Source organism: Heloderma suspectum, chromosome 4, assembly GCF_057233095.1.
Source record: "Heloderma suspectum isolate Gila_16-S chromosome 4, 16-S_ref, whole genome shotgun sequence".
In the NCBI taxonomy this organism is placed as follows: Eukaryota; Metazoa; Chordata; class Lepidosauria; order Squamata; family Helodermatidae; genus Heloderma; species Heloderma suspectum.
Genome location: NC_139461.1, coordinates 171484490 through 171509566, shown reverse-complemented (window position 1 = coordinate 171509566; position 25077 = coordinate 171484490). Strand labels below are relative to the sequence as shown.

The 25077-nt window shown below is 47.4% G+C and overlaps 1 protein-coding gene across 1 annotated transcript in view; it reads right to left on the bottom strand.

Moving 5' to 3' along the window:
• The window catches only part of QSOX1 (quiescin sulfhydryl oxidase 1), a 93971-nt gene that overhangs the window by 26498 nt on the left and 42396 nt on the right, over positions 1–25077 (bottom strand). Inside the window, exons 3-6 of the mRNA XM_084851280.1 lie at positions 21218–21266; positions 16766–16868; positions 10620–10710; positions 3833–3978 (exon numbers count right to left, since the gene is read on the bottom strand). Coding sequence (XP_084707406.1) covers positions 3833–3978; positions 10620–10710; positions 16766–16868; positions 21218–21266 — 389 coding nt within the window. The remainder of the gene's footprint in view (positions 1–3832; positions 3979–10619; positions 10711–16765; positions 16869–21217; positions 21267–25077) is intronic.

The following is a 25077-nucleotide window of genomic DNA, read 5'->3' as shown; positions in this document are numbered from 1 at the left end:
GCCCCATGCTCTGGGCTCCTATTAGGAAGAGCAGGATGTGAATCTGATAGAAAAACAGAATGTTTACCCCCCCACCCTTTAGTTCATAAGATTATACAAGCATCTTGGAAAATAGCAGGTAGTTTTTGCAAAATTCTCAAAATAGGGCTCAGAAGCAAACCATCAAAGAGCAGAGCAAACCACAAAGGTTTATGCAAAACCAGCAAAATCTAATTAATTATACTGCCTTTGCTGCATTATTCATTTTGTAGGCAAAAACTGGAATCCTTCATGCAGATTCTCAGCAACAACACACAGCAGTTTGGCACAGAGGAAGAGCTGTCCTGTACTCATGCCTTCCGACTGCATAACCCCTGGGGCAGAAACGTTAGTCATAATTTCATCCATACCAACTGTATTATTATTTACTGCTACGACAACAAGTGAAATTATCCATGGCTCACAGCAGCCTCATGTTCTTTCGTTAGATCGTGCCAAAGCAGCTACCGGAGAAATAAAGATTGGATCCTAGAGGCCCAAGGTGGCTGGACAACAGGGGATTATGGCTGGGCACCAACACAGGGTTTGATGTGCTAGATTCAAAGTAGGGAAGAAGCATGGTTGTCTTCAAACACATGCTCCCTCCCTCCTTCCCTCCCTCCCTCCCTCTTTATCCAGTTCCCCTTGAAATCAATCTCATCCCAGACAGAGGCTCAACAGGGGACACGTTTAGCCTCAACCATCCCCCTATCTTTATGCACAGTGACTCACGGTACAAGCAGGAAACTCTGGTCAGAAAAGCCGACTTCCCCTGCAATTCAAAGCAGAACCAAAGGAGCAAAAAGCTGCCTGCCAGTGTGGGAAGCCAACAGCACTGGCAACAAAGCCCCGCAGGAGCCACAGCCAGGAGCAGCCACTGGACACTTTGCTTCCTCGGCCCGACGCCTCTCTGCAAGCAGAAGGCCAGGAGACGGCGGCACAGTCGCAAACCATTTTCTCTTCTACCAGCTCCATGGCAAGGAAAACAATGGCTCTCCTGTTGGGTGAAGCGGGCATGGGAGGCACGAGGTGCCCCCGCCCCCCGATTGGTGCTTCGAGGAAGGCCTGCAAATTCCACGTGCAACAATTAGGAAGCCAGCAACGGCAGGGGCAGAACAGGCGTATTCCCCTTCGGTGCAGGGGTGAGCGGTCCCATCACGTCCCTAAGCACCTGCCCAAGGAAAACCACTGTGCCAACGTGCCCCTTTGCCTGTCGCACTGCAGCCTTCACTGCCAGGTGGACATCAATCACCCGCTAAGAGCTGCATGCGTATGGGGGGCTGGCGGGAGAGAGAGAGGCCATCTGCTTGTCATTTAATGCACTATTCAGTAGCAGGAATCCACCAGAGGGCCCAAGCGCAGGTTCCATTGTTCTCCGCCAGCATCTCAGCACCAGCCATTGTCTGGCTCCTAATGAACTTTTCTGCAATTAGAAAAGCACGTGGGGGAGCACAGCAGCTGGGGGGGGGGGGCGTCAGGAAACAGAGCTGATCGCTTGCCGGCAGTTTAGAAGGCCGTGCTCAATGGTCTTCTATCGATTTAAAATCATGCAAAATAAAACACCCACCTAAAATAATAGGGGGACTATTACAACTTTCAGCTCATTAAGGAAAGAGAGAGCAAGCGACAGAAATGACGCCTGACAGTTACCAAGGGTCGGGGGGGTTGGACACAAGTGTTTCACTGCCTCAATTCTACTCCATGCAGGGACACTCAGCAAGTGTGTGTGTGGGGGGGGGCGGGGGGAGAGAAGGCACTAAAAGAGGATTCCCCATCACGGTCCTCTTCCTAACATCTGCCTTCCCCTTCGCCAATGCAAGGAACACAGTGCCCCTTGCAAACTTTTTACCTAGAATAATAGGACTGAAGTTTCTAGGGTGGTGCTACTCATCAGTGCCCCAGCTGGCCCTCCGACACGGCTCCTGCGCTGCTCTTTGTGAGTCTGGGTGCAATTCTGCAAAGACTAGCTGAGAAGGTGCTGCTGCTCACCCCAAATGTTTTTAGCAGCCCAAAGTTGTAGGTTTTCCTGGCGGAATTCCCTGGCGGAATTCCCTGGCAAGGACCAGTCCATCTATACAATGAACCACACTGAAAGAGGGCGCAAGGGTGCACGATGCACGCACTGGTGTTATACGACTTGCATCGTTATGACTCCTCCCAGAGATTCCTGGGAATTAAACTTTGGTCAGAAGATCTCTAGCCTCGCCCCTTCACAAAACCACAATTTGTAGGCTTTTTTCCTGGACTGACTGCTCAGCCCGCCTAATTCTACAGTGTAGATAGGCCCAGTGAGCTACGAAACCTCTAGAGCAGTGTGCTTCAACCTTTGCCAATCCAGGAGCCAGCTTTTGCCCCCACCTCAAACATTAAAACATTTTTAAAAAATCAACGTCTAGGTCTAAGCTCCTTGTTCTGCCTCTCTCCCCAACGCCATTTCCCCCTACGTTCTCCCTTCCGTAAACAACCTCAGGAGCAGGGGCGTGGCCAATTCGTTGAAGCCCAATGCGTCAGAGCAGCCTTCCCCAACCTGGTGCCCTCCAGATGTGTTAGACTGTAACTCCCATCATCCCCCAGTCAGCACCAACTGGCGGGGAATGGTGGGAGCTGGGCTCCAACACATCTGGAAGGCTGCTTTAGAGGATGCTATAGGCTCTAGGCGTGTGAGGTAAGTACAAGAGACATACAATTACGTGATCCAGTGGCCATTCTGCAACAGCAGCACTCCTAATGCGTCACTAAGGAATGTTCATGACACATCCACACCCTCCATAATCAGAGAAAGCCTTTAGTCTCACTGGTATCATCCCTAAGAGACCTCTCCACTCGAGCCACACCCAGAAGAGACACTGGTGATCCTGGCCGCAGATACAACAGGATCCTCCCTCCAATGGCAATTCTCTCACGCAGAGCACAGCACAGCCCAGGTGTCAGACAAGCACCTGCACGCCCAAGCAGCTGGCTGAAAACAGCCTTTGGTGACACAGTTGTCTGAGGCCTGCCCATCTCTACTGGAGCTGAACTTCAGAGACCAAGGATGGTGTCCTACTACCCACAGAAGGTATCTAGGAACCTGTACACAGTTGTTTGCTTTGCAGGTGACTGGATGTGACCCCTCTCACACAGAAAGGGGTTAAATCTCACAGGATCCTGAAAATAAAGTATGGTTATGGAGCAAAACCTGAAAATGCATGGACAGTTTGTTTGCAAAATATTTTAAACCAGACAGATGTTGGGTGCAAATTACTCACAGGGGTTAACCAGCAGAGATGGGTTTGTCCATCTGTGCCACCCTCCCGCCCCTCACAGTAGGATCCCCCAAAAAACATTTGTCCCAAGCATAAAACAAACCAAAGCAGAGCCCCACTATCAAAGGACCTGGTATTGTCATTAACAGAAGTAACCAGCCCTTTCTCAAGCTAAGGCCAGGACATCGACACACAACCATCTGGACCAGCTTTCCCCAACCTGGTGCCCTCTAGATGTGTTGGACTACAACTCCAATAACCAGCAGCCAGCATGGCCAACAGCAATCAGAGTTGTGTTGCTACGGAGTTTGCACAGCAGCATTAGGCAAGCCCCACTGAAATGAATGGGGTTTTCACAGCAGCACCTGCTTGGTGAACTGCCTAGGGATGTGTCTTTGATTAGCCATCACCTCTGTGCCTGAGGTGCTGTGCCCAGGCTGTAAAACTGGAATATATACTTATTCCATGGGACTTTTAAAGAGAATGGATATAGATAGTAGAGAACTGATGCCTACTAAAAACACTATTGTGTAAAAACAGGTAACACCGGGATGAGAGCAGGAACTCACACGGGGATGCTGCTGCGAGAGCCATTGTTGACCAGCAGGAAGCCAGAAGGGAAAGTGGTGACGCTGAACCTCTTCACGAGCTCTTCATTGCTCTGCAGGACTCGCCTCACTGCAATGTTCTCAAACTGGAGCATGTCCAGCATTACCTACAATCAGATATTACGTCTGTTATTGTTATGGAGTTAAGCTTTTACGGCCAGATGCAACAAGCCTGGTTACAACAAAAACCTGTATCTTCTAAGAGAATCTTTCACCTGCTCTGCGCTGTCAGTTACCGCTAAACCCTTCCTGATCCCATCTTTGTTATTCTTGGCCCCAGGCCCTCTTCTTTACTCACAGCTTTATCATCTCTATTTCACCTACGCCCTGTTTGTACCCAAGACACAGAAGGAGAGGGGAGACACTGCCCTTAGCAGATGTCCTACCAAACGTGGGTGCAGGGGCAGCAGGTGAGGACTCACTTTCCCCTCCATGCACTGAGTGTACAATGGGGAGTGGTGTCATTCAAACAGGTTTCTAGAACGCAACACTGGTCACTTACCATGAAAGTTCCTTCTAGTTCTGTCTCATGGAGGCATCCACAAACGAGCTGACTCCCCACCACCCACCGCCCAGAAATGGCAAGGATCAGCCTGAAGCTGGTTGTCCTATAGCTCCATGCCCAGTTCCAATCCGTGGCCAAGCACAAAGAGAAAGGTATTCATGGAACAGCATGAAAGAAAAGGAAAGCCTGCAGAGAGAAGGGGCTAGCAGCGAGAGGAGGGGCTCAGCACAGGTGCAGGGTACGGTGTGGATGCTTTAGTCACACCAAACCAGGAGGGACCTTTACAGGAAGCGGCCAATGTTCCATTCTCAGTCTGGTGTGAGGGGGCATCCACAAATGGGATGTGGACAAGCTACCTCACTGAAAGGGGTGGGGGTTAGTGGCTGAGATTATGAAGGAGGGGACCTGCTTGAGCGCTCATCTCCTAAAGGTGGCCTCTGCAGAAGGACACATATCTAGTTTGTCAAGCCTGGTGAAGTGCTAGGTATGGACCATGGAGCTGCCCTGAAGGTTTCTGCAAGAGGAGCATTAGGAAAGATGCAAAGGAAGCAGCTTCTGCTTACATGAGTTCAGCTGTGATGTGCCTGGAGGTACTGGGATTCATAAGACACAGAGATGCAGATCTAGCTATAGTTGCTCTGCAAGCCTTTTCCCCCAAAGGAAGTGGGGTGAAAGGAGATGGGCCTGAGCCATGCTATCTGGCACATGTATATCTTGAGAGCTCTGCACATATCCAGTTTGTGCCACGCCCTCTCAGAAAGGGTTTGGGACATAAGGAGGGAAGGATGAGTTCCTACATTCCATGAAAGACAGTTAACATTAGGGACGAGTGACAGATCTGGCTGGAGTACGACAGAGTCCCTGTGGGAAAAGCAAAGGTGGTCTCCAACAGATAGAGCCCCAACTCAGAGATTCTTCTGACGGATGTGACTAAGGCCACCTTTAACAAGGGGAGGCACAGAGGAACTTTCCGTAGGGGGTCAAACAGTGACGCTCCTCAGAGGAACCTCAAGGTGTGGATGCACACACAGAGATCTGCAACCAGATTTGGAGAGGAGAAAAGAGAGAGAGCTGTGTCTTATCTGCAGAGGCTGTTCCGCTTCAGACCCAAGGCCAGGCCTGACTGTAGAAAGAGAAGATCCTTTAGGCCTGCCTCCCTGTGGTTGACTGACTTGCACCCCTTATAGAATCACGGAACAGTAGGGTTGGAAGGGGCCTACAAGGCCATTGAGTCCAACCCCCGGCTCAATGCAGGAATCCAAGCCAGAGCATTCCTGACAGATGGCTGTCCAGTAGATTCAGATGAAGGCCTTCCATAGTTCTGTAAATTCTCAGAGTAGATGGCTCCTTGGGGAAGAGAGTTGCATGCACAACCCCGCTGGAATAGCCTAATGCTAGGAAGATCTCCCTTTCGGATGTCAAGCAGCTAGGCGCAGCTACTCAGGGTCTTTGTGCAGGAATGGCCCTTAAGACAGGAGGTGAAACAGGAGTGGCAGAAACCAGCAGTCCAACAGTGCTAGCTGTAGGACCTCTGAAAACCAAGGTCTCCATCATCAAAAGGAGATTACAAGGGTGACTGATGCTTTCTCAGTTCAGATTTTCCTCAACACCCTGGAGAGCAGGGGGATCGATAGAAAGCCCTGTGCCGTGGGGTGCTGAGGGTGTCTAGTGCCTCTATGGAGGGAGTCAGGTACCCGGAGAAATATCATGGTAGTTTGTGGCTGCTTGATGATGCAAACAAGTCCACCGAGATCCTTCTGAAGTGGTCCTGGAGGGAATGGAACTCTGACTGATCTAGGCGCTATTCACCTGGGTTGAGGTGTTGCCTGTTGCAGAAGTCTGCTGTGATGCTGAGGGTCTCTTTTATGTACTGAACCAACATGGATAGAACAGATTTCTCTGCCCATCCTAGAAGTTCTACTGCTTCCTTGTGGCAGGATCAAGGCCTGTTCTCCCTGCTTTTCCGTTCATGTTGGCTTTTGTCGGACCCCATGTAGCTGCCTCGGAGGTCAAGCTCTGGGGTCGACTGCTCACCACAAGCACTGGGCAAGTAATTGCCCAATGCCTCATCCTGGCAGCTGTGACCAGTGAGGTCAGGGATGGATTATGAGGCTGACCGTGAGCAGCATTATTTAGTACTGAAGGGCCCTCAGTAGTGGCAACTGGATTGGTGGTGGCTGCCAAGGACAGCGAAGCAGGAGGGATGGAACGGCTGGTGGCCTGCAGTGTGCACTGCTTGCCTTTCACTACTCAAGAGTCAGATCTGAGGAAGTGTTTCTCCCTTTTGCTTTTTAGGCTTGAGGGACTCCCCTGAGTGCTTGTCTGATGAAGCCTCCTAGGACAGATGGAGGTGGGAAACTGAGGTTTAAAAAAAAATGGCGAGGGAAAAAGAGGGGCCAAACGGAGGTAGATATAAAGATCAGAAAACACAAAGGAGTCGCTATAAATCTGAGAGAGTACTAGGCTAAAATAGAGCGTGCAAGAGGAGAGCTCTGTTCTGGACGAAAGACAGGGAAGAACTGGGCACGGAGCTCCAGGACATCGGCTTCCAGCAAAGTTCTGAGATCAGGTGATCCCTGCCTTTCCTGGGCGGTGGGCAGAGTGAACCCATTTGTAGAAGTCTCAGTATTTGGAGTATGAGGGGAGGGCCCACTGGAAAGGGGCCGGGTCATTTCTGGGTTCTGAGCACTCACACTCTACTGGTGCTTAACACAGGAAATTACAGTAATTCAATTGGTGTAGCTTAGTTGATAAAAGTGATTAAAATAATGCCTAATTAGTGAGACGTGTCTTTTAATGGTTGCTCCCTTCCTCGCTGAAAGAGCCAAACACTCTAGAGGAATACTCACTCACTAGAATGCCTGTGAAATATCCCATTACAACTCCTGGAACTATAATTTACCCCCCTCCACCCCACACAGTCTCCGATGACACCTGAAATGGAGAGAAGGGGAGGGGCTATCTCTCCCTGCAAGCATTTGGCACCTTCATCCATTCGTTAAAGTGCATTAGAATTTTTAATTAAAAAGGGTACTAAGATACACTGTGTGCCTCTTTCGTTAACTGCCAGCAGGGGCAGCTAGGCATGTACTCAAACTCTGCCTTACGTCTTGAGATGATTAAAGAACAATTATCTTTGCTCCCTCTCTTAGCCCCAGTTCTTATCACAAGGGTGCGCTGCAGTAGGATGTAGCCGCCAGGAGTGTTTGGCCTTTGCTTGATAAACTGTGTTAACAGACTTGGGACACCCAAATCAGCTCTCTGTTCAACCACTGTGAATACCATGTATTTGCTAAACTTGTTTGTGACCTTCCCCTGCAAACTTTGCATCCCAGGAAAGTCTTCCCATTTTGCACATGTTAAGTATTTTCTGCAACAGGCTATTTCCCCACCCCAGCTCTCTGCTGCACAGATGCCGCTGTATTAGAAGCAGTCACCTACAGGGTCATATCTTGTGTGGATCAGGCATTGCAGGGAGGAAGTCTCTTGCCAAGGGGTAGTACGTTGCTGTGTGGCCTAGGACCCATCTGTCTCACTGGCTACAGTGGACAATTACCTCCAGGCCGCTAGCAGGGAAACGTCACTGAAGTTGGGATCTATCAATCTGTCTGTCTAAAATTATTTCTAGGCCGCCAAATATATATACACATATACATACACACGCGCGCACACACATGTTCTTCTTTTATGCCATTGATTAGCCATCAAGAGAATTATGGGGAGATGAACAGTGAATGGAGAAAGGCAACCGATGGCTCGTCCTTAGGTGTGTGCATGCAAATCTATGAAAAGGGGAGATTTCTCTGCCTCCTGCTGGCAGTGGTGGCCCTTCAGGACTCTCAGCAAGCAGCTCTGGGGCTATTCTGATGTAGTGAGTACAGTATATAAAAAGGTGCAATGTTAAAACGGTCCATGCAGATGGAGCCTTCTGTGACTCATCAAAGCTAAGGCATTCCAACTTGGCAACAAAGGAGGTTAAGTGACTACTAGTGATCTCACACAATGTAGTCTTAAAGTGTGTGTGTGTGTGTGTGTGTGTAAGTAAGAAAGCGGGTGACCCACAGTTAATACAGGTAAAGCAGGAATGGCACCGTTGTGGAGGAATGCTCTATTGTCCTTACCCTCCCCCTCTCCAACAGGAGCATAAACCAAACTGGGTGGAACATTAGTCTGCCTTCCGAAACCAGTTGCCCAATGTATGTTTTGCTGAATTTCAAATTGTTAAGGACTGGAGAGTTAATGGAACATCCATTGTAAGACAGCAAAGCTCAGAGGAATGTGAGGTAGGTACTCCTCCTTATTTGCTTACTTGCCACCTCTGTTTTTCTACATGCACAATACTCCCAATATGGCAGTGCCTCAGTCACAGAGACAGCTCTCAACACACTTTGGCTACATGTTGCCCCTCCCATGCAAGATCTTCCTATGTAAGGCTGCTCCACCAACTGGCAGGGAAAACAGGAGCGGATATAAAATGCGTGCACACACAATAACTGCCTCTTTCTGTCCCTTAGTTATTTCCCCTTTCCTCTGTTCTTGGCAGCTAATGTTCCCTGCTCCTCCCCTCCCCAACTCTTCAGGAAAGTTAGCTGCTAAGGTGAGAGATAAGGAGGAGAGATAAGGAGGAGATAAACAGTGGACTCAGAAAGACAGCCAGTGGCTTCTCCTTCAGTGAGTGTGTGTGTGTGTGTGTGTGTGTGTGTGAGAGAGAGAGAGAGAGAGAGAGAGAGCAGACTCACATTTTCAGACAGAGTTCTCACATGATCACACATGAGAGCATTTGTAGGAGTGTGGATCTGGATTTATATCCTTGTGCCACGTATTCATATTACATCTGGTGTAAAGGACTGTGCAACCTTCCAGCTTGGCTGGCCTGACTCTGACCTAAACCCAGAAGTTCCAGCATAGCCTGTCAGGAAAAGTCAGAGCAGGTAGTTTGCGCAAACACATAATACCTTACTGTCTATATAAGCCAAGTTTATTTTCACTGAGGATACTGTTCACAATGAGATTACTTTAGCTGCTCTTGCAAAACAACTGTTGAGAAGAATCTGAAAGACTTCCTCATCACCTTGAATTAAAGATGCTGATCAGCAGAAAGCATTGTGCGGGTTCCTGCTCAAATATATTGTTGACTAAGGGCGCAATCCTATCCATGTTTAAACAGAGAAAAGTCCTACAACTCCCAGCATTCCCCAGCCAGCATGGCCAGCCAAGAAATGCTGGGAGTTGTAGGATTTTTTTCTGTCTAAACAAGCATAGGATTTTGTCCTTAGTTGTTTTCTAGACTCTGCAAGAAAGAACCTGCTAAAATATTTCTGAACGAGATTAAAAGGTTACCTTGTTTTGAATTCTAAAGTCTGAGCTGGTTCAGATGTAGTAGTAACAACCCCGCATGCTGGTACACACCACCCGATTGCTTCCACTTGCTCCTCCTGCAGTGGCCAAACAAGCTATGATACCTCGATCTGTGAGACGTAACACTAACCAAGCTACAGTCAGAGGTTTCCTATTTTCTTTAGCTGTTCCCACTGGCAGAAAGATACAAATGAGGGTGATGGGGCAGCACGCGCCAGCACGCTCGCTCGTTCCTGATAAACCAGGACTCTGAAGAACTCTGGGTTATTGTTACCTCTTTCTTCTGCCTTCCATTTTCTATTGTGTGGTTGAAATTTTTTACTGTAAGCCTGCAGGGAGGACTCTGAGGTTTTTAGTCAGTTGTTCAGAGCTCAGTAGCTCTGTTCATTTGCTACATAAAATAGAAAGATGGTGATGAAATACTGCCTTGCCACCCATTGAGCTTGATCCTGCCACATCTGTCTGAATCACAGTTCCTAACAAAGGTGAAAACTAATTCCAGACTCATGGGATGCATATGGTGGGCAGTGTCACAGCCCAAAAGGTAACTGCCAAACATTCCAGGAGGGGTCATATTCCCACAGAGAGCCTGCATCAAGGGGCATCCTTCTGCAAGGAAGCAGGAAGGGGGAACCAAGACACCCTTGTATATTTTCACAAAGTCGCTAGTTCAGAATTTTGATTTTTTTTTTTCAAGTTATCCCACCTGTTTGTGCATACCTGCATTAAGTAATTTGTGACATAAAAGAAAAAAAAAAGAATCCAATTCTGTAAAGTTTCCCTGCCTGGTTGCCTGGAGGCCATCCTGACTCACCACAGGGGGCCAGACAAGTGGCTACAGGGAAGCCTGCTACAAGGTATTTAAATCAGTCAATTAACAGTCACCTCTCTGCCCAAAAAGGAGTCCTCCTTCTCAAATATCAGGGCCAAGTAAGTCACATTATTAGCCTGGAAGAAGCCATGAAGTTCTGCCGCACTGCAAAAGACAAAGAGCATTACACACTGTTCTAAGCACAGAGTGAACATTTGTTTCATGCAAATTCAGAGCTGCCCATCTTCCTCCTGCTGTGGGAGCTCCTCCCACTCGCTCAGCATTTCTTCCTGAATGTAAGGAACAGCACTGACCCTTTAATTTAATTGGATTTGTGGCCTTGTGGGAAATTATGGCAGGGTAGGATTGCTACCTTTTTTTTTTTTTACTGGCCCAGTTCCTGCACTTTAAGAGCAACACTCAAACCCAACCCCCCCCCCCCCCGAAACTGAGCAGCTGCAGCTTTTCCTGACGTGGACACCAGTGATGGGAAAAAGTTCAGCTGCTACATCTGTGTGTGCCAGAGTACAATCGCACGTTACGGAAAACTGGGGACTGCTGTCAAACACAGCACTCTTGTGCCAGGTTTTCTGCCTCCATAAGATGTAATAACACTTATCCTGTGCCATGACATCCTCACATTGTGATGCAAAAACACAGGGGAAGAGTTACATCACATTATGGAGGGGGCAGTAGAGAACATGGTTTGGGCTACTATTTTTGGAGGGTTCCTTTTTTAAGAATATACAGGAGCAGGGCAATTAAAAAAAGGGGGAGGGGTGACCAGTCCTAGGGAAAACAGGAATATTTCCAGACTAACCTTTCCCAACCTGGTGCCCTCCAGATATTTTGGACTTCAATTTCTATCAGTCCCAGCCAGCACGGCCCCATGGTCAGGAATGCTGTGAGTCACAGTCCAAAACATATGGAAGGCCCCCAGGTTGGGGAAGGCTGCTCCAGAGAGTTAAATGACCTGGTGGATAGATTTCTTCTCCTCTCCCTTGAGCAGCAGCTTGGCACAGGAAGGGAATGGATCCTGACAGCCTGATCAACTTTATCCAGCTACGGGTTGGGCACCCCTTTTGCCTCCCACAAGTTGTCTCAATTTCCTTTGCTAAGAAAGGGGAAGACACTATTGATTCCTTCTCTCAGTCCCCAGAAGATTGTGATCTGGCAGGAAAACCTCTCTAGGGTCCCTCCCCTTCTCTGCAGAAGGTGGGAGTTAAACTGGTTGTGGGTCACAGAATGAAGAGGCAGGTGATGGGGGTGCCAGGAGCTGTCAGACCTGGCTCCTGTCGCGGTGAACATGGGGCAAGGCAAACCAGAAATAGAGAAAGGGAAAGGGAAAGATAGCCCACAACCAGCTGGAAGCCCACAGCCAGCCAAAACAGTTTCCCAGTTGCTCAGATCAGCCCAAGAGACTGACCCAGAAGCCTTTATGGAAGTCAGCCCTTTTGGCATGAAGGGGCTTCCCTGCTGCCTACATGCAGTTTCTTCCTTTGGATGAGGAACCCCCAAGTTGTCTGTTCAAGGGGCCCTGCAGGCTCCCATCTTTACAGGAGCCTCATGAATCTCACTGTCTTTGGAGTTCAGCGTTTCTCGGAAGGGACTGCAGCCACAGATAGCCAAGGTGACGTACAAATTAATACCCTGGAATATTTTTGCCCTGGAATTCCTGGTTCACCCCAACAGGGACACAGGCACTATGGCTTCCCCCACTCCTTGTCCCCTCAAAGGCAGGCAGGCCTCGCTATCCACTCAAAGCCAACAACACCCATCTCTGATGCCTTTAGTACTATGGTTTCTGAAGTGTTTATGTGCGAGGTGAGAAAGTCTCAAGATGCTTTATAAACCTCTTAGCAAATGCTTCAGGAAATGTAAAGCACTGTTAGAACCCAGCCTGTCCAAACATTTCTTACAGCCAAGGCAAGTTATAATTATCCCTTAAGATTCTGGACTTGTGAGCTGATAGCCATCTGAAACATGCATAGCTCCAGCCTCTCCTAGGCCAGTTTCTCTAATCGTTCTTTTCCTTACAAGAGGTGAATGGAACATCAACAAACATTGTCTGAGCAGATCAGTGAGCTCCAGAACAAAGGAGCCAATTAGACTAATCATTAACTAGAAACATGGAAGGACTAGAACAGGAAGCAGCAGAAACTTTAAATAGAACCCTCACTGCTCAGCTCTTCTCTGGGGCTCAAGAATCCAAGGGCAGTGAGGGGAGCCTTGCCCAATGCTGAAAACCTATAAACAGACATCCCACTTTGGGGTGGGGTGGGGTGGGGGTGGGGGTGGGGGTGGGGGCGGGGAACAGCCCTGCAAACTTTAGTTCTGTAGATCTACTTGATTAATCAGTGGGACCAATATTAATAGGCAGGAGTTACATTTTAATTAGTGGGGCTGTCTTAGTTAAGGGCACACTTGTTTTATTTTATGAGACCATTTTTAATCAGTTGTGGCTATGCAACAGAGAATTAAAAGAATGTTAAAGACTGTGTTTCTTTCCGACTTCTGTTTATTAAGTTAGCTTGCATGTCCTCCAGATCTCAAGAAAGCACCTATACAGAGGTTTTGGCAATATGCAAATGCATTTAGATTTAGTTGATTAAGAGGCAGATTATTATCTACTGAAGAGTCTTAATTGGTTGAAAGCCCTATTTTAAAACAAAATTTGGATGAAGGCAGCTCCATCTTGGCTTCAGTGGCAGGAGCTAATCCCTTAGTACAAGTCAGGCATGGCTACAATGCTTCCCTCTCATAGTAATCTCTATTGAGAGCAGCCTTCCCCACCCTGGAGCCCTCCAGATGTGTTGGACTACAACTCCCAACATCCCCAGCCATTGTAGCCAATGGCTGTAGGTGATGGGAATTGTTGTCCAACACTTCTGGAGTGCGCCAGCTTGAGGAAGGCCGAGCTAGAGAAAAGACAAGCCCTACCTAGGAGTCCCACCAGAACCAGGGCAGCTGTGTAATCTGGATCCCATCCTCTCTAAGGCAAACGCCCATCTCTTTAAATTTAGACAAATAATAGCTATGGATGTGGGTGGGGTGGGGTATCCAATGTGGAAGCACAGGCAGAAACCAACGGAGCGCTTACTCCCCCCACTGATTCTCTTATGCCCCAATTCTGTTGTGCAAGTGATTGTGCAATGTCGATTTAGCACTTCCGGGGCAACCCAAAATGAGTAGACATGCTCATTTCTGGAAGAAGGCAGGTCAGTGGAGCTCACATATGGGAGACAGCTCGGTGGAGCTCACATATGGGAGGCAGCTCGGTGGAGCTCACATATGGGAGATAGCTCGGTGGAGCTCACATATGGGAGATAGCTCGGTGGAGCTCACATATGGCAGGCAGCTCGGTGGACCTCAAATAAGGGAGGCAGCTCGGTGGACCTCACGTATGGGAGGCAGCTCGGTGGACCTCACGTATGGGAGGCAGCTCGGTGGAGCTCACATAAGGGAGGCAGCTCGGTGGAGCTCACATAAGGGAGGCAGCTCGGTGGAGCTCACATAAGGGAGGCAGCTCGGTGGAGTTCACATTAGGGAGCTCCACTGATCTGCATCCTTTCAGAAACAAGCATTTCCGCTCATTTGGGAACTTCTTCTAGGAAGCACCAAATCTCCCTTGCATAAGTGGTGGGTCTTGCTTGCGGAAGGGAATCGGGGGGGGGGGGGGACACCGCTTGCGGAAGGGAGTCAGCAGGGAGGAATGGAATCGGCGGAGACATAGGCACCCTCTGGGACTCTGCCCACAGCTTTTAGAGAGGAGAGGCTTAACCCTTTCTCCTCATGCCATTTCCCCAATGAAAATCACACCCTCGCTAAAAGCCTCTGCTTGCCTTGTCAAGAACAACTTATGTGTACGGGCTATTTGCCTCAGTTTAAAGAGCAGAGAGATCCACTCACAGATCTCTGTTGTCTCACTTAGTTTGGCCCTAAGTACTCAGCTATTAGCTGGTAGGAGAGAAGTCCCTTCAAAATACTCAAATATAATAGAATTCACACCCTTCGTACCAGAGATCACTGCTACCTCTTCAGTACCACATATATCTTTCTCCCAAGAAGGCACAATCCCATGTATGTTTAGGCAGAAAAAAAAAGTCTTACAACCTCCTGGCTGGGGAATGCTGGGAGGTGTGGGACATTTTTCTCTCTAAACATGCATAGGATTGCGGCCTTAGTGTGTCTCCTGACACCTACCCTGGTTCATGGGAGGTAAACAAGGGAATAAAGAGAAGTTTGTTATCACTTTTACCATGATGTTCTCCCACCACCCATAGACACCCCAGTGTTTCTCGTTACAGAAGTCATATTAGTGTAATGCCTTTACTAAACCCACTCAAAGGTCATCAAAAATGTGCAAGCTTTCGAGAGCTTGAGATCTCTTTATCAGGCAAGATGTTACAAAAAGCGGGTTGGTGAGAGAGGGAGATAGGAGGGGGGGGAAACAGGCTGACTTCATGTTGAAGTCATGATGCCTGCATAGCCGGAGGGTGAGACAATCTCCAAAAGGAGCCAAACGCACCAGTCTCCAAACAAAGGCCATCAGATTCTAAAGACCTGGCTCCAAGTTGGCTATGCTCAGTAATCCAGCTAAACATCATCTAGCAAACATCAGCCCTTGTCCAGCCTACTCACTGAACAGGAAAGAGGTATATCCAGGGCAATCTGAACATGATATGTTGGGGTGGGGGGGACTATTCTTTGCCAAGCAACCATAAGCAGGAACATCCCAGTTTCCCACAGCTACAATAGTGAGCTGGAGCTGAAGCACAAAGCCAGTTTCACTGAGAGTTCCTGGTAGAGGAGCCAAAGATACCAAACACTTGGAAGCCATCAATTAAAAGAACAAAAGGAAAACACTGTCATGGAATGTTACCTGGAAGACAACCCTAAATTGCAGCAACAGCTATGGCTCACATCCAAACTTACACATCTTGCAGGAAGGCTCCTCTTAGCCAGACCATCAACTCAGCTCACATGTTTGATATGTACCAATTTATGCTTCCTGCTTGCTGCTGTGTACAAGAGGCGCATGAGCCTCTGATAAATAGCAGCTTCTCTGGCACAGTTATTGTCCTGATGTGGGAAAAGCTAAGGTCCAAGAACCAACACATACAGAAACTTGTATCACAGCTCAAGCTACTACTCCATCGACTCCTTCGCCCCTTCCGTTACCCACATGCCAAGAATAAAGGGGTTGAACTTTGGGAGTTTTCTGGAAGGTTTTTTTTTAACACATATAATATCTTCAAAGGCCTTGATTCTGGAATTGATTCTCTGTTTCCTTAAGTTACAAAAACCTTGCTCACCGTAAAAATACAAGAAGCATTTAACATGGCTAAATAATTTAAATGTGTTTTTACATAATAAGCAATCATTGTTATCGTTAACACTATTTCTAGTAAATAATCTTTCATAATACTATGTTACAGTGTATAACATCAAGAACAGCAATCACTGAAATAATTTATAGCATATTTTGAACATATAAAGTGCATTACAATCTTGATCTTCTTTCACCTGGACATAACCCAGAGACAGACAAGTATTCTTCCTATTTTGGAGACCTGCAACTGAAACCAAGAGTGGCTAACCTGGCAAGGACAAATTCCTGAGTTATTATTTTTAATCATAGGAATACTCTTAAGGTGTACAACAGGCCACAGCTCAGCATTATCGCACATGCTTAAGAATACATTAAACTGCATTTGCTGACATTTATCCCTTGCTACCTTGATCTCAACCCTTCCCTTCCTCTCTCTCCGTTGTCCTCCTCACTGCTGACTTTAGATTGTAAGCTCCTTTGGGGCAGGAACCTGTCTTGATTTTGTTGTGAAATATGGTAATGACAATACTGACCTACCTTACACGGTTGCTGTAATGATTACTGAGATAATGTATGTGAACATTCTAAAGTGCCACAGAAATGCTAGGAATTATGATGATGTTGGAGTGACATGGTCAGAGAAGGCATGCAAGCAACTGCCCCTGCTGAGATCCAAGCATGGATCCAGTTCGACTCATACTGTTATATGTGTTTAAAAAAATGAGAACAATCCTGAAAAATGCTTAAGTAAAGCAAGTTACAATAGTGACTAAACACACTGAAACACCTTCTCCCCACCCCATTTACCCACATCAGCGCTCAAGTGCGCACGCGCACGCATGCACCCCCCCCCCGTACACTGCACTTCGCATTCTCCTCTTAAGTTACCTGATAGGCTCCAGAGGTGGACAGGCAGGAGGCCACACCGCTTCATGCCTCTCTACTGAGGTGATGATGGACTCTCTCAGGCTCTGAATGTCATCCCCATGATCTGCGCAGGACAGAAAGCATATCAAAATTAAATCCCAGGCCAACCAATGTGAACTAGCCAGCATGCCCCTCCACCTGCCCCCAAACAGCTGCTCTGTCCTACCAAAGACACCATTTACCAACAGCAGCTTCTACCATGCCGGATTCCTGGGGATCCTTATGGGGCAGTGTTTCTCAAACGTTTTGGATATTCGCCCACTCCCTTTAAGTTTAGTCTGCCTTTTACAGCCTTGTCTAAACCTGTGCCGACTGGCTGTTCAGCAAGTGAGTGCGGAGAGCAGGGGTGCGGAGCCTCTTGCAGCTCAAGGGCCGAATTCCATTTCAGAGATGCCCTCGGGCTGCCTTCCAGTGGTGGGCGGGGCCAAAGGCAAAAGGGGGCAGGGCTCAAAACCTAAAATACCTGCACAGTTTACCTTAAAGCTCTGGCTGCCAGTTACCAAGCCTTAGGAGAGGCATTTCAGCCTTTTAGAAAGGGAAAGAACTGCGCAAAGGCTAGGAAACCACCAAGCAATTGGTGAATGGGGGAAAGGGGGTGGGGCTGGAAGAAGAGGGCGTGGCCAGCTGGGGAACCCCAGAGGGCTAGACTGGGACCCCAGGTGGGGCGGATTTGGCCCCTGGGCCTAAGTTTCTGCACCCCTAGTGTAGAGGAGTTACATGTGATGATCTGTGTTACCAAGCAAATCAATGTTACAGGTTTTATTGTGGGTTACCCGATCCACCTCAGCACCCTTCCTCTGTTGAATGGCTGCTCCAAGCACTGAGCTGAAGGGCAGGAAGTGAGAAGTTTTCCCCTCTTAACTGTTGCTTGCAGAGTTTCCGCTCAGGGTACTGGGTGGGGGGAGCAGGAGGGGAGGCTGGGGGGGCCACCAGCCACTACTCCTCTTCCAGCAGCAGCTCATTGGTCACAGCATGTGATTCTCAGAAAGCCCTTCACAGTGACCCTCTCCCAGGGATCAGGGTGGGGAATCCTCATCTGAATATCTAAGGGCAAAATAAATGCTGCCTGGTGACAAGAAAAATATTGCGTCAGGCTGCATAAACACATCGCTAAATGCAGCCAGGGAACCTCTCCCAACTTAACTCCCACGAGGCTCATGCCAGATCGATTTTATCTCTTCTCCAAAGTGCAACCTTAGATTTTTCCTTCCTGAACAGGGAATCCCCCTGCAGAGGGCATAAGTCATTCTGGAGATCCTCCTTGAGCAAGAACCGGTCAAACTTTGCAATAATGAAATTTTGCACTGGAGCTGGGTAAATCAAGTAAGGAAAAAATAACTGTTTGATCCCCCTTCAGTTCAAGTGGAAGTCGTTACAGGGCATTGTTAGGAGAATGTATCCAGGTACTGGCCTTCAGGTTTGCACACCCAGTACCAGGGTAATGGGCTTCTGGAAAAGCAATAAGAGAGGCTGCATGTGTCAGGAGCACCCTAGCTGCCTCTTGCAGTCCCTTCCAATAGCCAACTCAAGACACAGACAAAAGGATTCTTTTCAAGGCTTTATTCCTTTTACAACTTAATGACTCTTTCAGATGCTAATCACCAGTGACTAAGCAAGGAACAGCACTGGGGAAAGATAGCAGACTAGCCTAAGCTCCAGGTAAGGCAGTTGGTCCCCGTTTGAAGGGGAACCACGGGAAGACCCTGAACTTATGGGCTAGGGAGAGATCCTCCCTCTTTCCCTTGGGCCCTCGGGACGTGACTGTTGCTTGCACACCAAACGAGCGCTACGCCTCCTTTCCGCGCCCTCCATCTCTCATCGCTCCCTGCGTCTGTGTCGAGCGTCTAGCAAGCCCCCCTCCAGCGCTCTCTCGCTGCCAGGGTCACTATCTATATTCGGAATGCTGGAAGGAGGAATCTCTGCCAGCAGCTGTGCCTGTGAGAGATGAGTGAGCTCCTCCCCCACGGATTGCTGTTCCTCCTCAGAATCAGAACTGCTCTGGGGCTCTATGGGCTCAGTTTCCACCCTGACAGCATGGCTCTCTCCAACCATGCGTCAGTGAGTAATGTTTTATTTCTGCATGTCACCTGGGCAGAGGAGGAGAACCAGTAAAAAGGCTGGCAATTCTACAGGGCTTGAGGATCTGAATATACTGGTCCAGCTCACGCGTTATGGCTACCCAGGTCTTGTTTAAAACCTGGGTAGTCATGAAAAAGTGGGAGCGAGTAAGCATGTTGGTGCCCACTCGCTCACTCCCACTGAGCTGAACAATCCAGGGACGCTCTGTCCCTGGGTTGATATCTGTGATGTCTGAATGCAGAATTACAGATTGTTAGGGGAGGAACGACACAGACCTATAACCCCAAAACAAAACATGGGTTAAAGTCATGAACTGGGTTACTGTGACAGATTTCCCATCGCCTCTTCCCTATGACAGAAAAATCACCACCTATTAAACAGTTTGACATGTGGATACTTTTCAAGACACAGGAGAAAGAAAATAAAATAAAATAAAATAAAATAAAATAAAAGGGCAACTCTATGGGGGAGGACTTTGAGGCAGAGGAGGCTGGTGGCTCTGACGTTAGTGGGGTGGTGAATCTGCTCTGGGTTGCAGTCAGAACTAGCCACAACTCTAAGCAGCGGACATCAGCGCCATTAGCCTCCACTGCTCTGAGGCCAAGGAAGAATTATTATTATTATTATTGAAATTTCTTAAGACACCTTAAAAAAAAAAAAAGAACGAAGGTGACTTACAACGAAACTAAAACATACAAAAATGTAACACTAAAAATAGCTAGAAACAATTATCGATAAAAACACCACAACCTCAGAAAACAATTAAAACATCAGTGACAACTGAAGGAATTCAACTGATGCATAAGGAACTGATCACATGCCGCCAGACTCTTGTATTCTCAGGCAAGTCTTAACCTGGTGCTGAAAATACAAAAATGGTGGCGCCAGGCAGACCTCACCGGGGATAGCATTCCAAAAAGAGGGAGCCAACAACAAGAAGACTGTCTCCCTTGTTACCATCCTCTGAACCTCCATCGATGGCGATGCTCCATCAATTAGGTGGGAATGCTTGAATAAGTGTGATCAGATTGGGGAGGGGGTATTGGAGGTTTACACTGGAGCTGGATCAATGGCAACTTACCCTCTAATCATCAACCAGCTGTTCAATGTAGTGAAGAGCGCCTGCAGGAAAGGTGTGTGTGTGGGGAAACCTGGCAGGTATGTTCATTGTGGGTGGACTGGCACATTAAAAGGAGAGGCAAAACCTCAGCTGGTGAGTAAAACTGGTGATTTATTATTACACAAAAATTGCCAAATGTGTTTTGAAAGAAATCAACGGCCGGGGAAGAGGTCTTCATTTCTATTTAAAACAGCTCCCTCAATGAATATGTTTTCCTGTACCTGAAGACCTCCTGCCTCTAAGGAAGACTGTAAATGACCTGGTTCGCACATAATGACAACCCTGAGTATGGGTTGAGTATGGGTTGTTGTTGAATTGTGGGTTGTCATTATGTGCAAATCCTGCACTATGGTTTAACTATGGGTTGTTAACTATGAACAACCTAGAGTTCACAGCCCAACAACAAACTATGGGTTCACTTCCTAGGTTGTTCATGGTTAACAACTCATACTGAAACCATCAAGCAGGGTTTGCATGTAAGAACAACAATCCATGATTCAACAACAAACCATGATTCAAAGACAACCCATATTCAACCCATACTCTGGATTATCATTATGTGCGAACCCAGACCATTGAAATGCATCACGCAATTTTCATGCAGTGATCAATACTTTCCACCACCAGTTTTAGGATTTGCCTCTCTTCTTTAGGGATTTTGTTTTGATTTTCAGGCACTCCACTCCCTTTCTCTCCCACACCAAGGCACACAGGGTTCTGGGAAACAGATTCAGGGTTTAGGCCCTGTGGGCCCAGGCCTAGCAATGCCTATCCCAAGAGGCCGATTCCTATTAACAAGTTTATCAGGACCAGAACACATATCCCCATAATCCATCTTAAGTTCAATTATTTTTTTGTACACAAGTATGACACTTGATACCCAAAGATGAAAGTGGGAATTGGCCTCATGCTTCTGACTGTGAGAAGTTGGGCAGGCTGACATTTGAATTATTGACCGAATAGAGAAACATCACAAATGTATGTATGGGAAATGTAAAAGAAATGATGCCTTAATGAGCAAGCCACTCTGGGGACCTTTTATGGACAGCCACCTACAGCTGTGATTATCATGGCCCTATAACTTCTTCATATGCCCTCTGCTTCATCTGGGTGGAGGATGGGGAGGGGACTCCTCAGTTTTCTCTAGGCTCACCAAGCTTGGTAAACCAAACAATGGTTCTAGCTTAGGTAGAAATTAATGTCTGTATACATACGGTAGAGTCTGATGCCATCCTCAGGTTTCTTGGAGAATGCCTTGAAAAACTGGAAGGAAGCAAACCATAACGTAAGATACTTCGTTTAAAGATCACCCTTTGTTAAGTCTGCTACAAAAGAACCTTGAGTAGTCATCCAACTGCTCAAACAGTACAGTTGCCAAGTTGCCACCTGGAGATCACATCCATCCCTCTAATCGATCAGGAGCCAGAAGAGAGGATGTAGCCAATCCGCGAACATTTTGGTGAAGAATAGCAAATGGGGTTGCGCTTCATTTTAACCAGACTGTCTCATTCTCTGGTGTGTGTGTGTGTCCCCCGCCCCCGCTCCTTATTTCAGTATCCCCTTGTTAATCACTGCATATTGTGGTACGTACATCATCTGAATTATGTTGTTGCTGTTTGTATATGTCAAGGGATAGGCAGGTGAGTGGGATATGGGCTGATGAGATTGCAGCTTCTATATCTACTAAATTTTGGTTTTTTGAACCACGGGATATGATAATATATATTGGTTTAAAAATACCAAATGAGATGTTCATTGAAAATTTCTTAAAAACAAAAAGGATAAAACTGCTGTTTTCTGACTGTACTTCATCTCTAGCCCCATTGCCCACCATCCCCTTCCACCTGCAGTTGAACTTCCCAGAGAACTTTATGTTATGTGGACAAAAATACAAATAATTAAAGAACATACATACATAAATACATACATTAGGAGTACCGTTTGCCTTGGTGGGTGGAAGTGTTGGTGAAGGGACAGGAGTAGCATGGCACGGCAAGTTAATCTATGGCTGCATCCTTATTTTTAAAAGAGACCTGCTCAACCCATCAAGCCCACCAGGGGCTTAATAAACCTCCTAGCTGTTAGCCCACGAGGGCCATCAAGCATCTGGTAAGGTCACAGTACATGGTTCATGGGCTGCGTTTGGCTTGGTGTGTCACAAGTTATGCAGGCCAGTGCTAAACAGATGGACACTCTGGCTTGTGGCCCGTTAAGAGACATGCTGTGCCCAGTTCTGCCCCAGTCCTGCTGTGGGACTTCTGTCAAGGGTTGTAAATCTAGGACAGCGAGTGCTTTGAGACCTTAAAAGGCACATGCTGTTCTAAATGGGGGGGGGGGGATGTTCTTCTTTTGTAAATTAGTTCCAACCATGTAAGAGTTGAGTTGTTACCAGTTCACATGAGAAGCCTGGAAGGTTCTCGATACATGCCGATTAGGTGTGTTACAAATGGAAACAAAACAATGAAGAGGAAGAAAGAGAACTCAAACTCCCAGAGCTGAAGGGGAAAATAAATCAGCATGGGGTACCAATTCCACATCCTGGCAAAGGTCCCAGTGAACAAACAGATCTTGCTGCTACAAAGGCTGAATGCTGCACACAATCACAAGGACTCTTTGAGTAGCCAGGGAGCTAAAGGAGTTCCACAGCTTGGGCTCCTTTCCCACACAGCCCTTGGAGGTCCTATCTGACTGCGCACTAGAGGCCTAAGAAAAACAGAGATTCTAGAAAGGGGACTTATCCTCCTCTTCTTCTCCCCAAGTCAAATATTAAAACAAAGCACATTTTGGGAAACATACATCTCCAAACCATTCTGTTCCTTAAGTAGTATTTAGTTGTTACTAGTTTCTCCAAACTCACACAATTTGGAAAAATACTGCCTCGGGCAATTCCTGTCCCTACATATTGCTGTGATACATGAGCATAAAGAATCAAAATGTTGCTTCTTGTCATCATTGCTTTTTTCTCTTGTTTGCCAAGAGACTAATATTATGCACAGGCTTAACGTAGGCCTGTGACGTCTACCGCAATATATTTACCATCATTATTTGAACCAACACCAGACACCAAAACTGTTTATGACTTCTAACATGCCAGGAAGTCTGACGTCTTTACACACTACTTGCCAAAGGAGAAGCTCAATAGCGCTGCTCTAGTAGAGATGAACGCAACGAGGATAGGCTGCTTGTTAACAAGGTCAGATGGCCAGGTAACACATGCAGTGACTGCAATTATCATGTGATAACCTGTTTAAACTTGAGGATTTGCAGTCAGTTCTATCAAATATTCAATTTTCAATGAATACAGAAGCCGCAACAATGAAATAAGGGATGGGGTTGGGAGGCAGAGGCAGATTTGGTGGTTAGGTGTATTACACCAGGGGTGAGCAGAAAGTGCCCCACCAGATGCTTTGGACTTCAACTCCCAGCATTCCTGATCACTGGCAATGCTGACAGTGGCTCCTGGGAGTTGAATATCCGGTGCTCTCCCTTCTGCCCAACCCTGTATTACACAGTCCATGGCAATTCCTGACCTCTCTAATTAAGAAGAGCTCAGGGCTGAGAAAGGGACCGCTGCCTTAGACCATGGCTGCTTCCAGTCAACACTGGGCTAACTAGGCCATCGTTCATCTCTAACGTGAGGCAGCTTCATATTTCAACAGCTGTTAGCGATAACAGCTAAATGGAACTTTTTCATTTATAGAATTTTTCTGACTACTGGATGCTGGCAAACAGGATGATTGTGTCCTGCTTGTGACCTTCCAGAGGCACCTGGTTGGTCATGTTTGGGGACAGAATGCTGTCGGCCTTCTCAGAGACCGGTCCTAGGAATACAGGGAGCTGTCTTATATAGACTCAGACCATGGGTCCGTCTAGCTCAGTAACTACACTGACTGATAACAGCTCTCCGGGGTTTCAGGTAGGAGATTTCCCCAGCTCTATCTGGACATGCTAGGGACTGGACCTGGAACCTTGTGTATGTAAAGAATGCCCTCCACCACTGAACTATGGTCCATCCTCCAAGCACTTAACAAGTGCTACCTTCGGTATCAGAGGCAGTACGCCTATGTACACCAGTTGCTGGGGAACATGGGTGGGAGGGTGCTGTTGCACTCATATCCTTCTTGTGGGTTTCCCATGGGCAGCTGGCTGGCCGTGTGGACAGAATGCTGGACAGAATCCAGCAAGGCTGTTCTTATGTACATTGGAATAGATGGCTTTGGACTGATCCAGCAAGGTAATTCTTATGTTCGCTCTCATTTCTGTTGCAGAAAAGTTTATTACTTGGATTTATATCCCATGGGATCAAGGCTGTTAACAACGTGTAGCACAATCCTATGTATGCTTAAGCCCCACGCTATTTAGTGGGGCTTACTCCCAAGTAACTATGCACAGGATTGCTGCCCTGGTTGTATACATGGGTCAATGTTCCTTAAAAGGCTCACAACCCCCCCTCCCCCCAGCCCTGCAGTAGGTATTCTCTTTCTTATTTGGTGGAAATATTGTCAGCTCAGTGAGATCTCTTCCACCGCTCTCCCTCAGGAACTGTTTATTCTGTTCCCCTTGCTGCTCAGCTTACATGGCAAAGGAACCCCCACCCCACCCCCCCGCCGCCAAATTCCCTGGGCACATGCAGCTTTTGTTAGCCCTACACCTGTTGCAATCCTTTGCAAATGCCTCTAGCATTCCCTGCCAGCTGTGAACATCCTACCTGTTCAAAAGTATACAACTCAAGTGTTTGCTTAATGGGCTGTGCTTAGCTTAAAATCTGCTTGTAGGAGTAGACAAAACGCAGGCAAACAGAGAGCAGAGCACTGCCACATCATCAGGTTGTAACACACATCACAGAAGAAGTGAAAGAGAGGGAAGGGAGGAGGGTGTGGGTGTGTTGTTCAATCTCTTACTTAGGTCACAGTAGATATGAAGCTGGAGATCTGTGAATAGGGTCTCCTGCATTTTTTAGAAGTATTACCAGAGGTTGCAAGAGGAGGGGAAAGGAGGGATGATTCAGGGCCAGGGCTGCAGCACTGGGGGAGGGGCCCCCTATTCCACTGTTAAAATCAGCCCCCATCCTCCA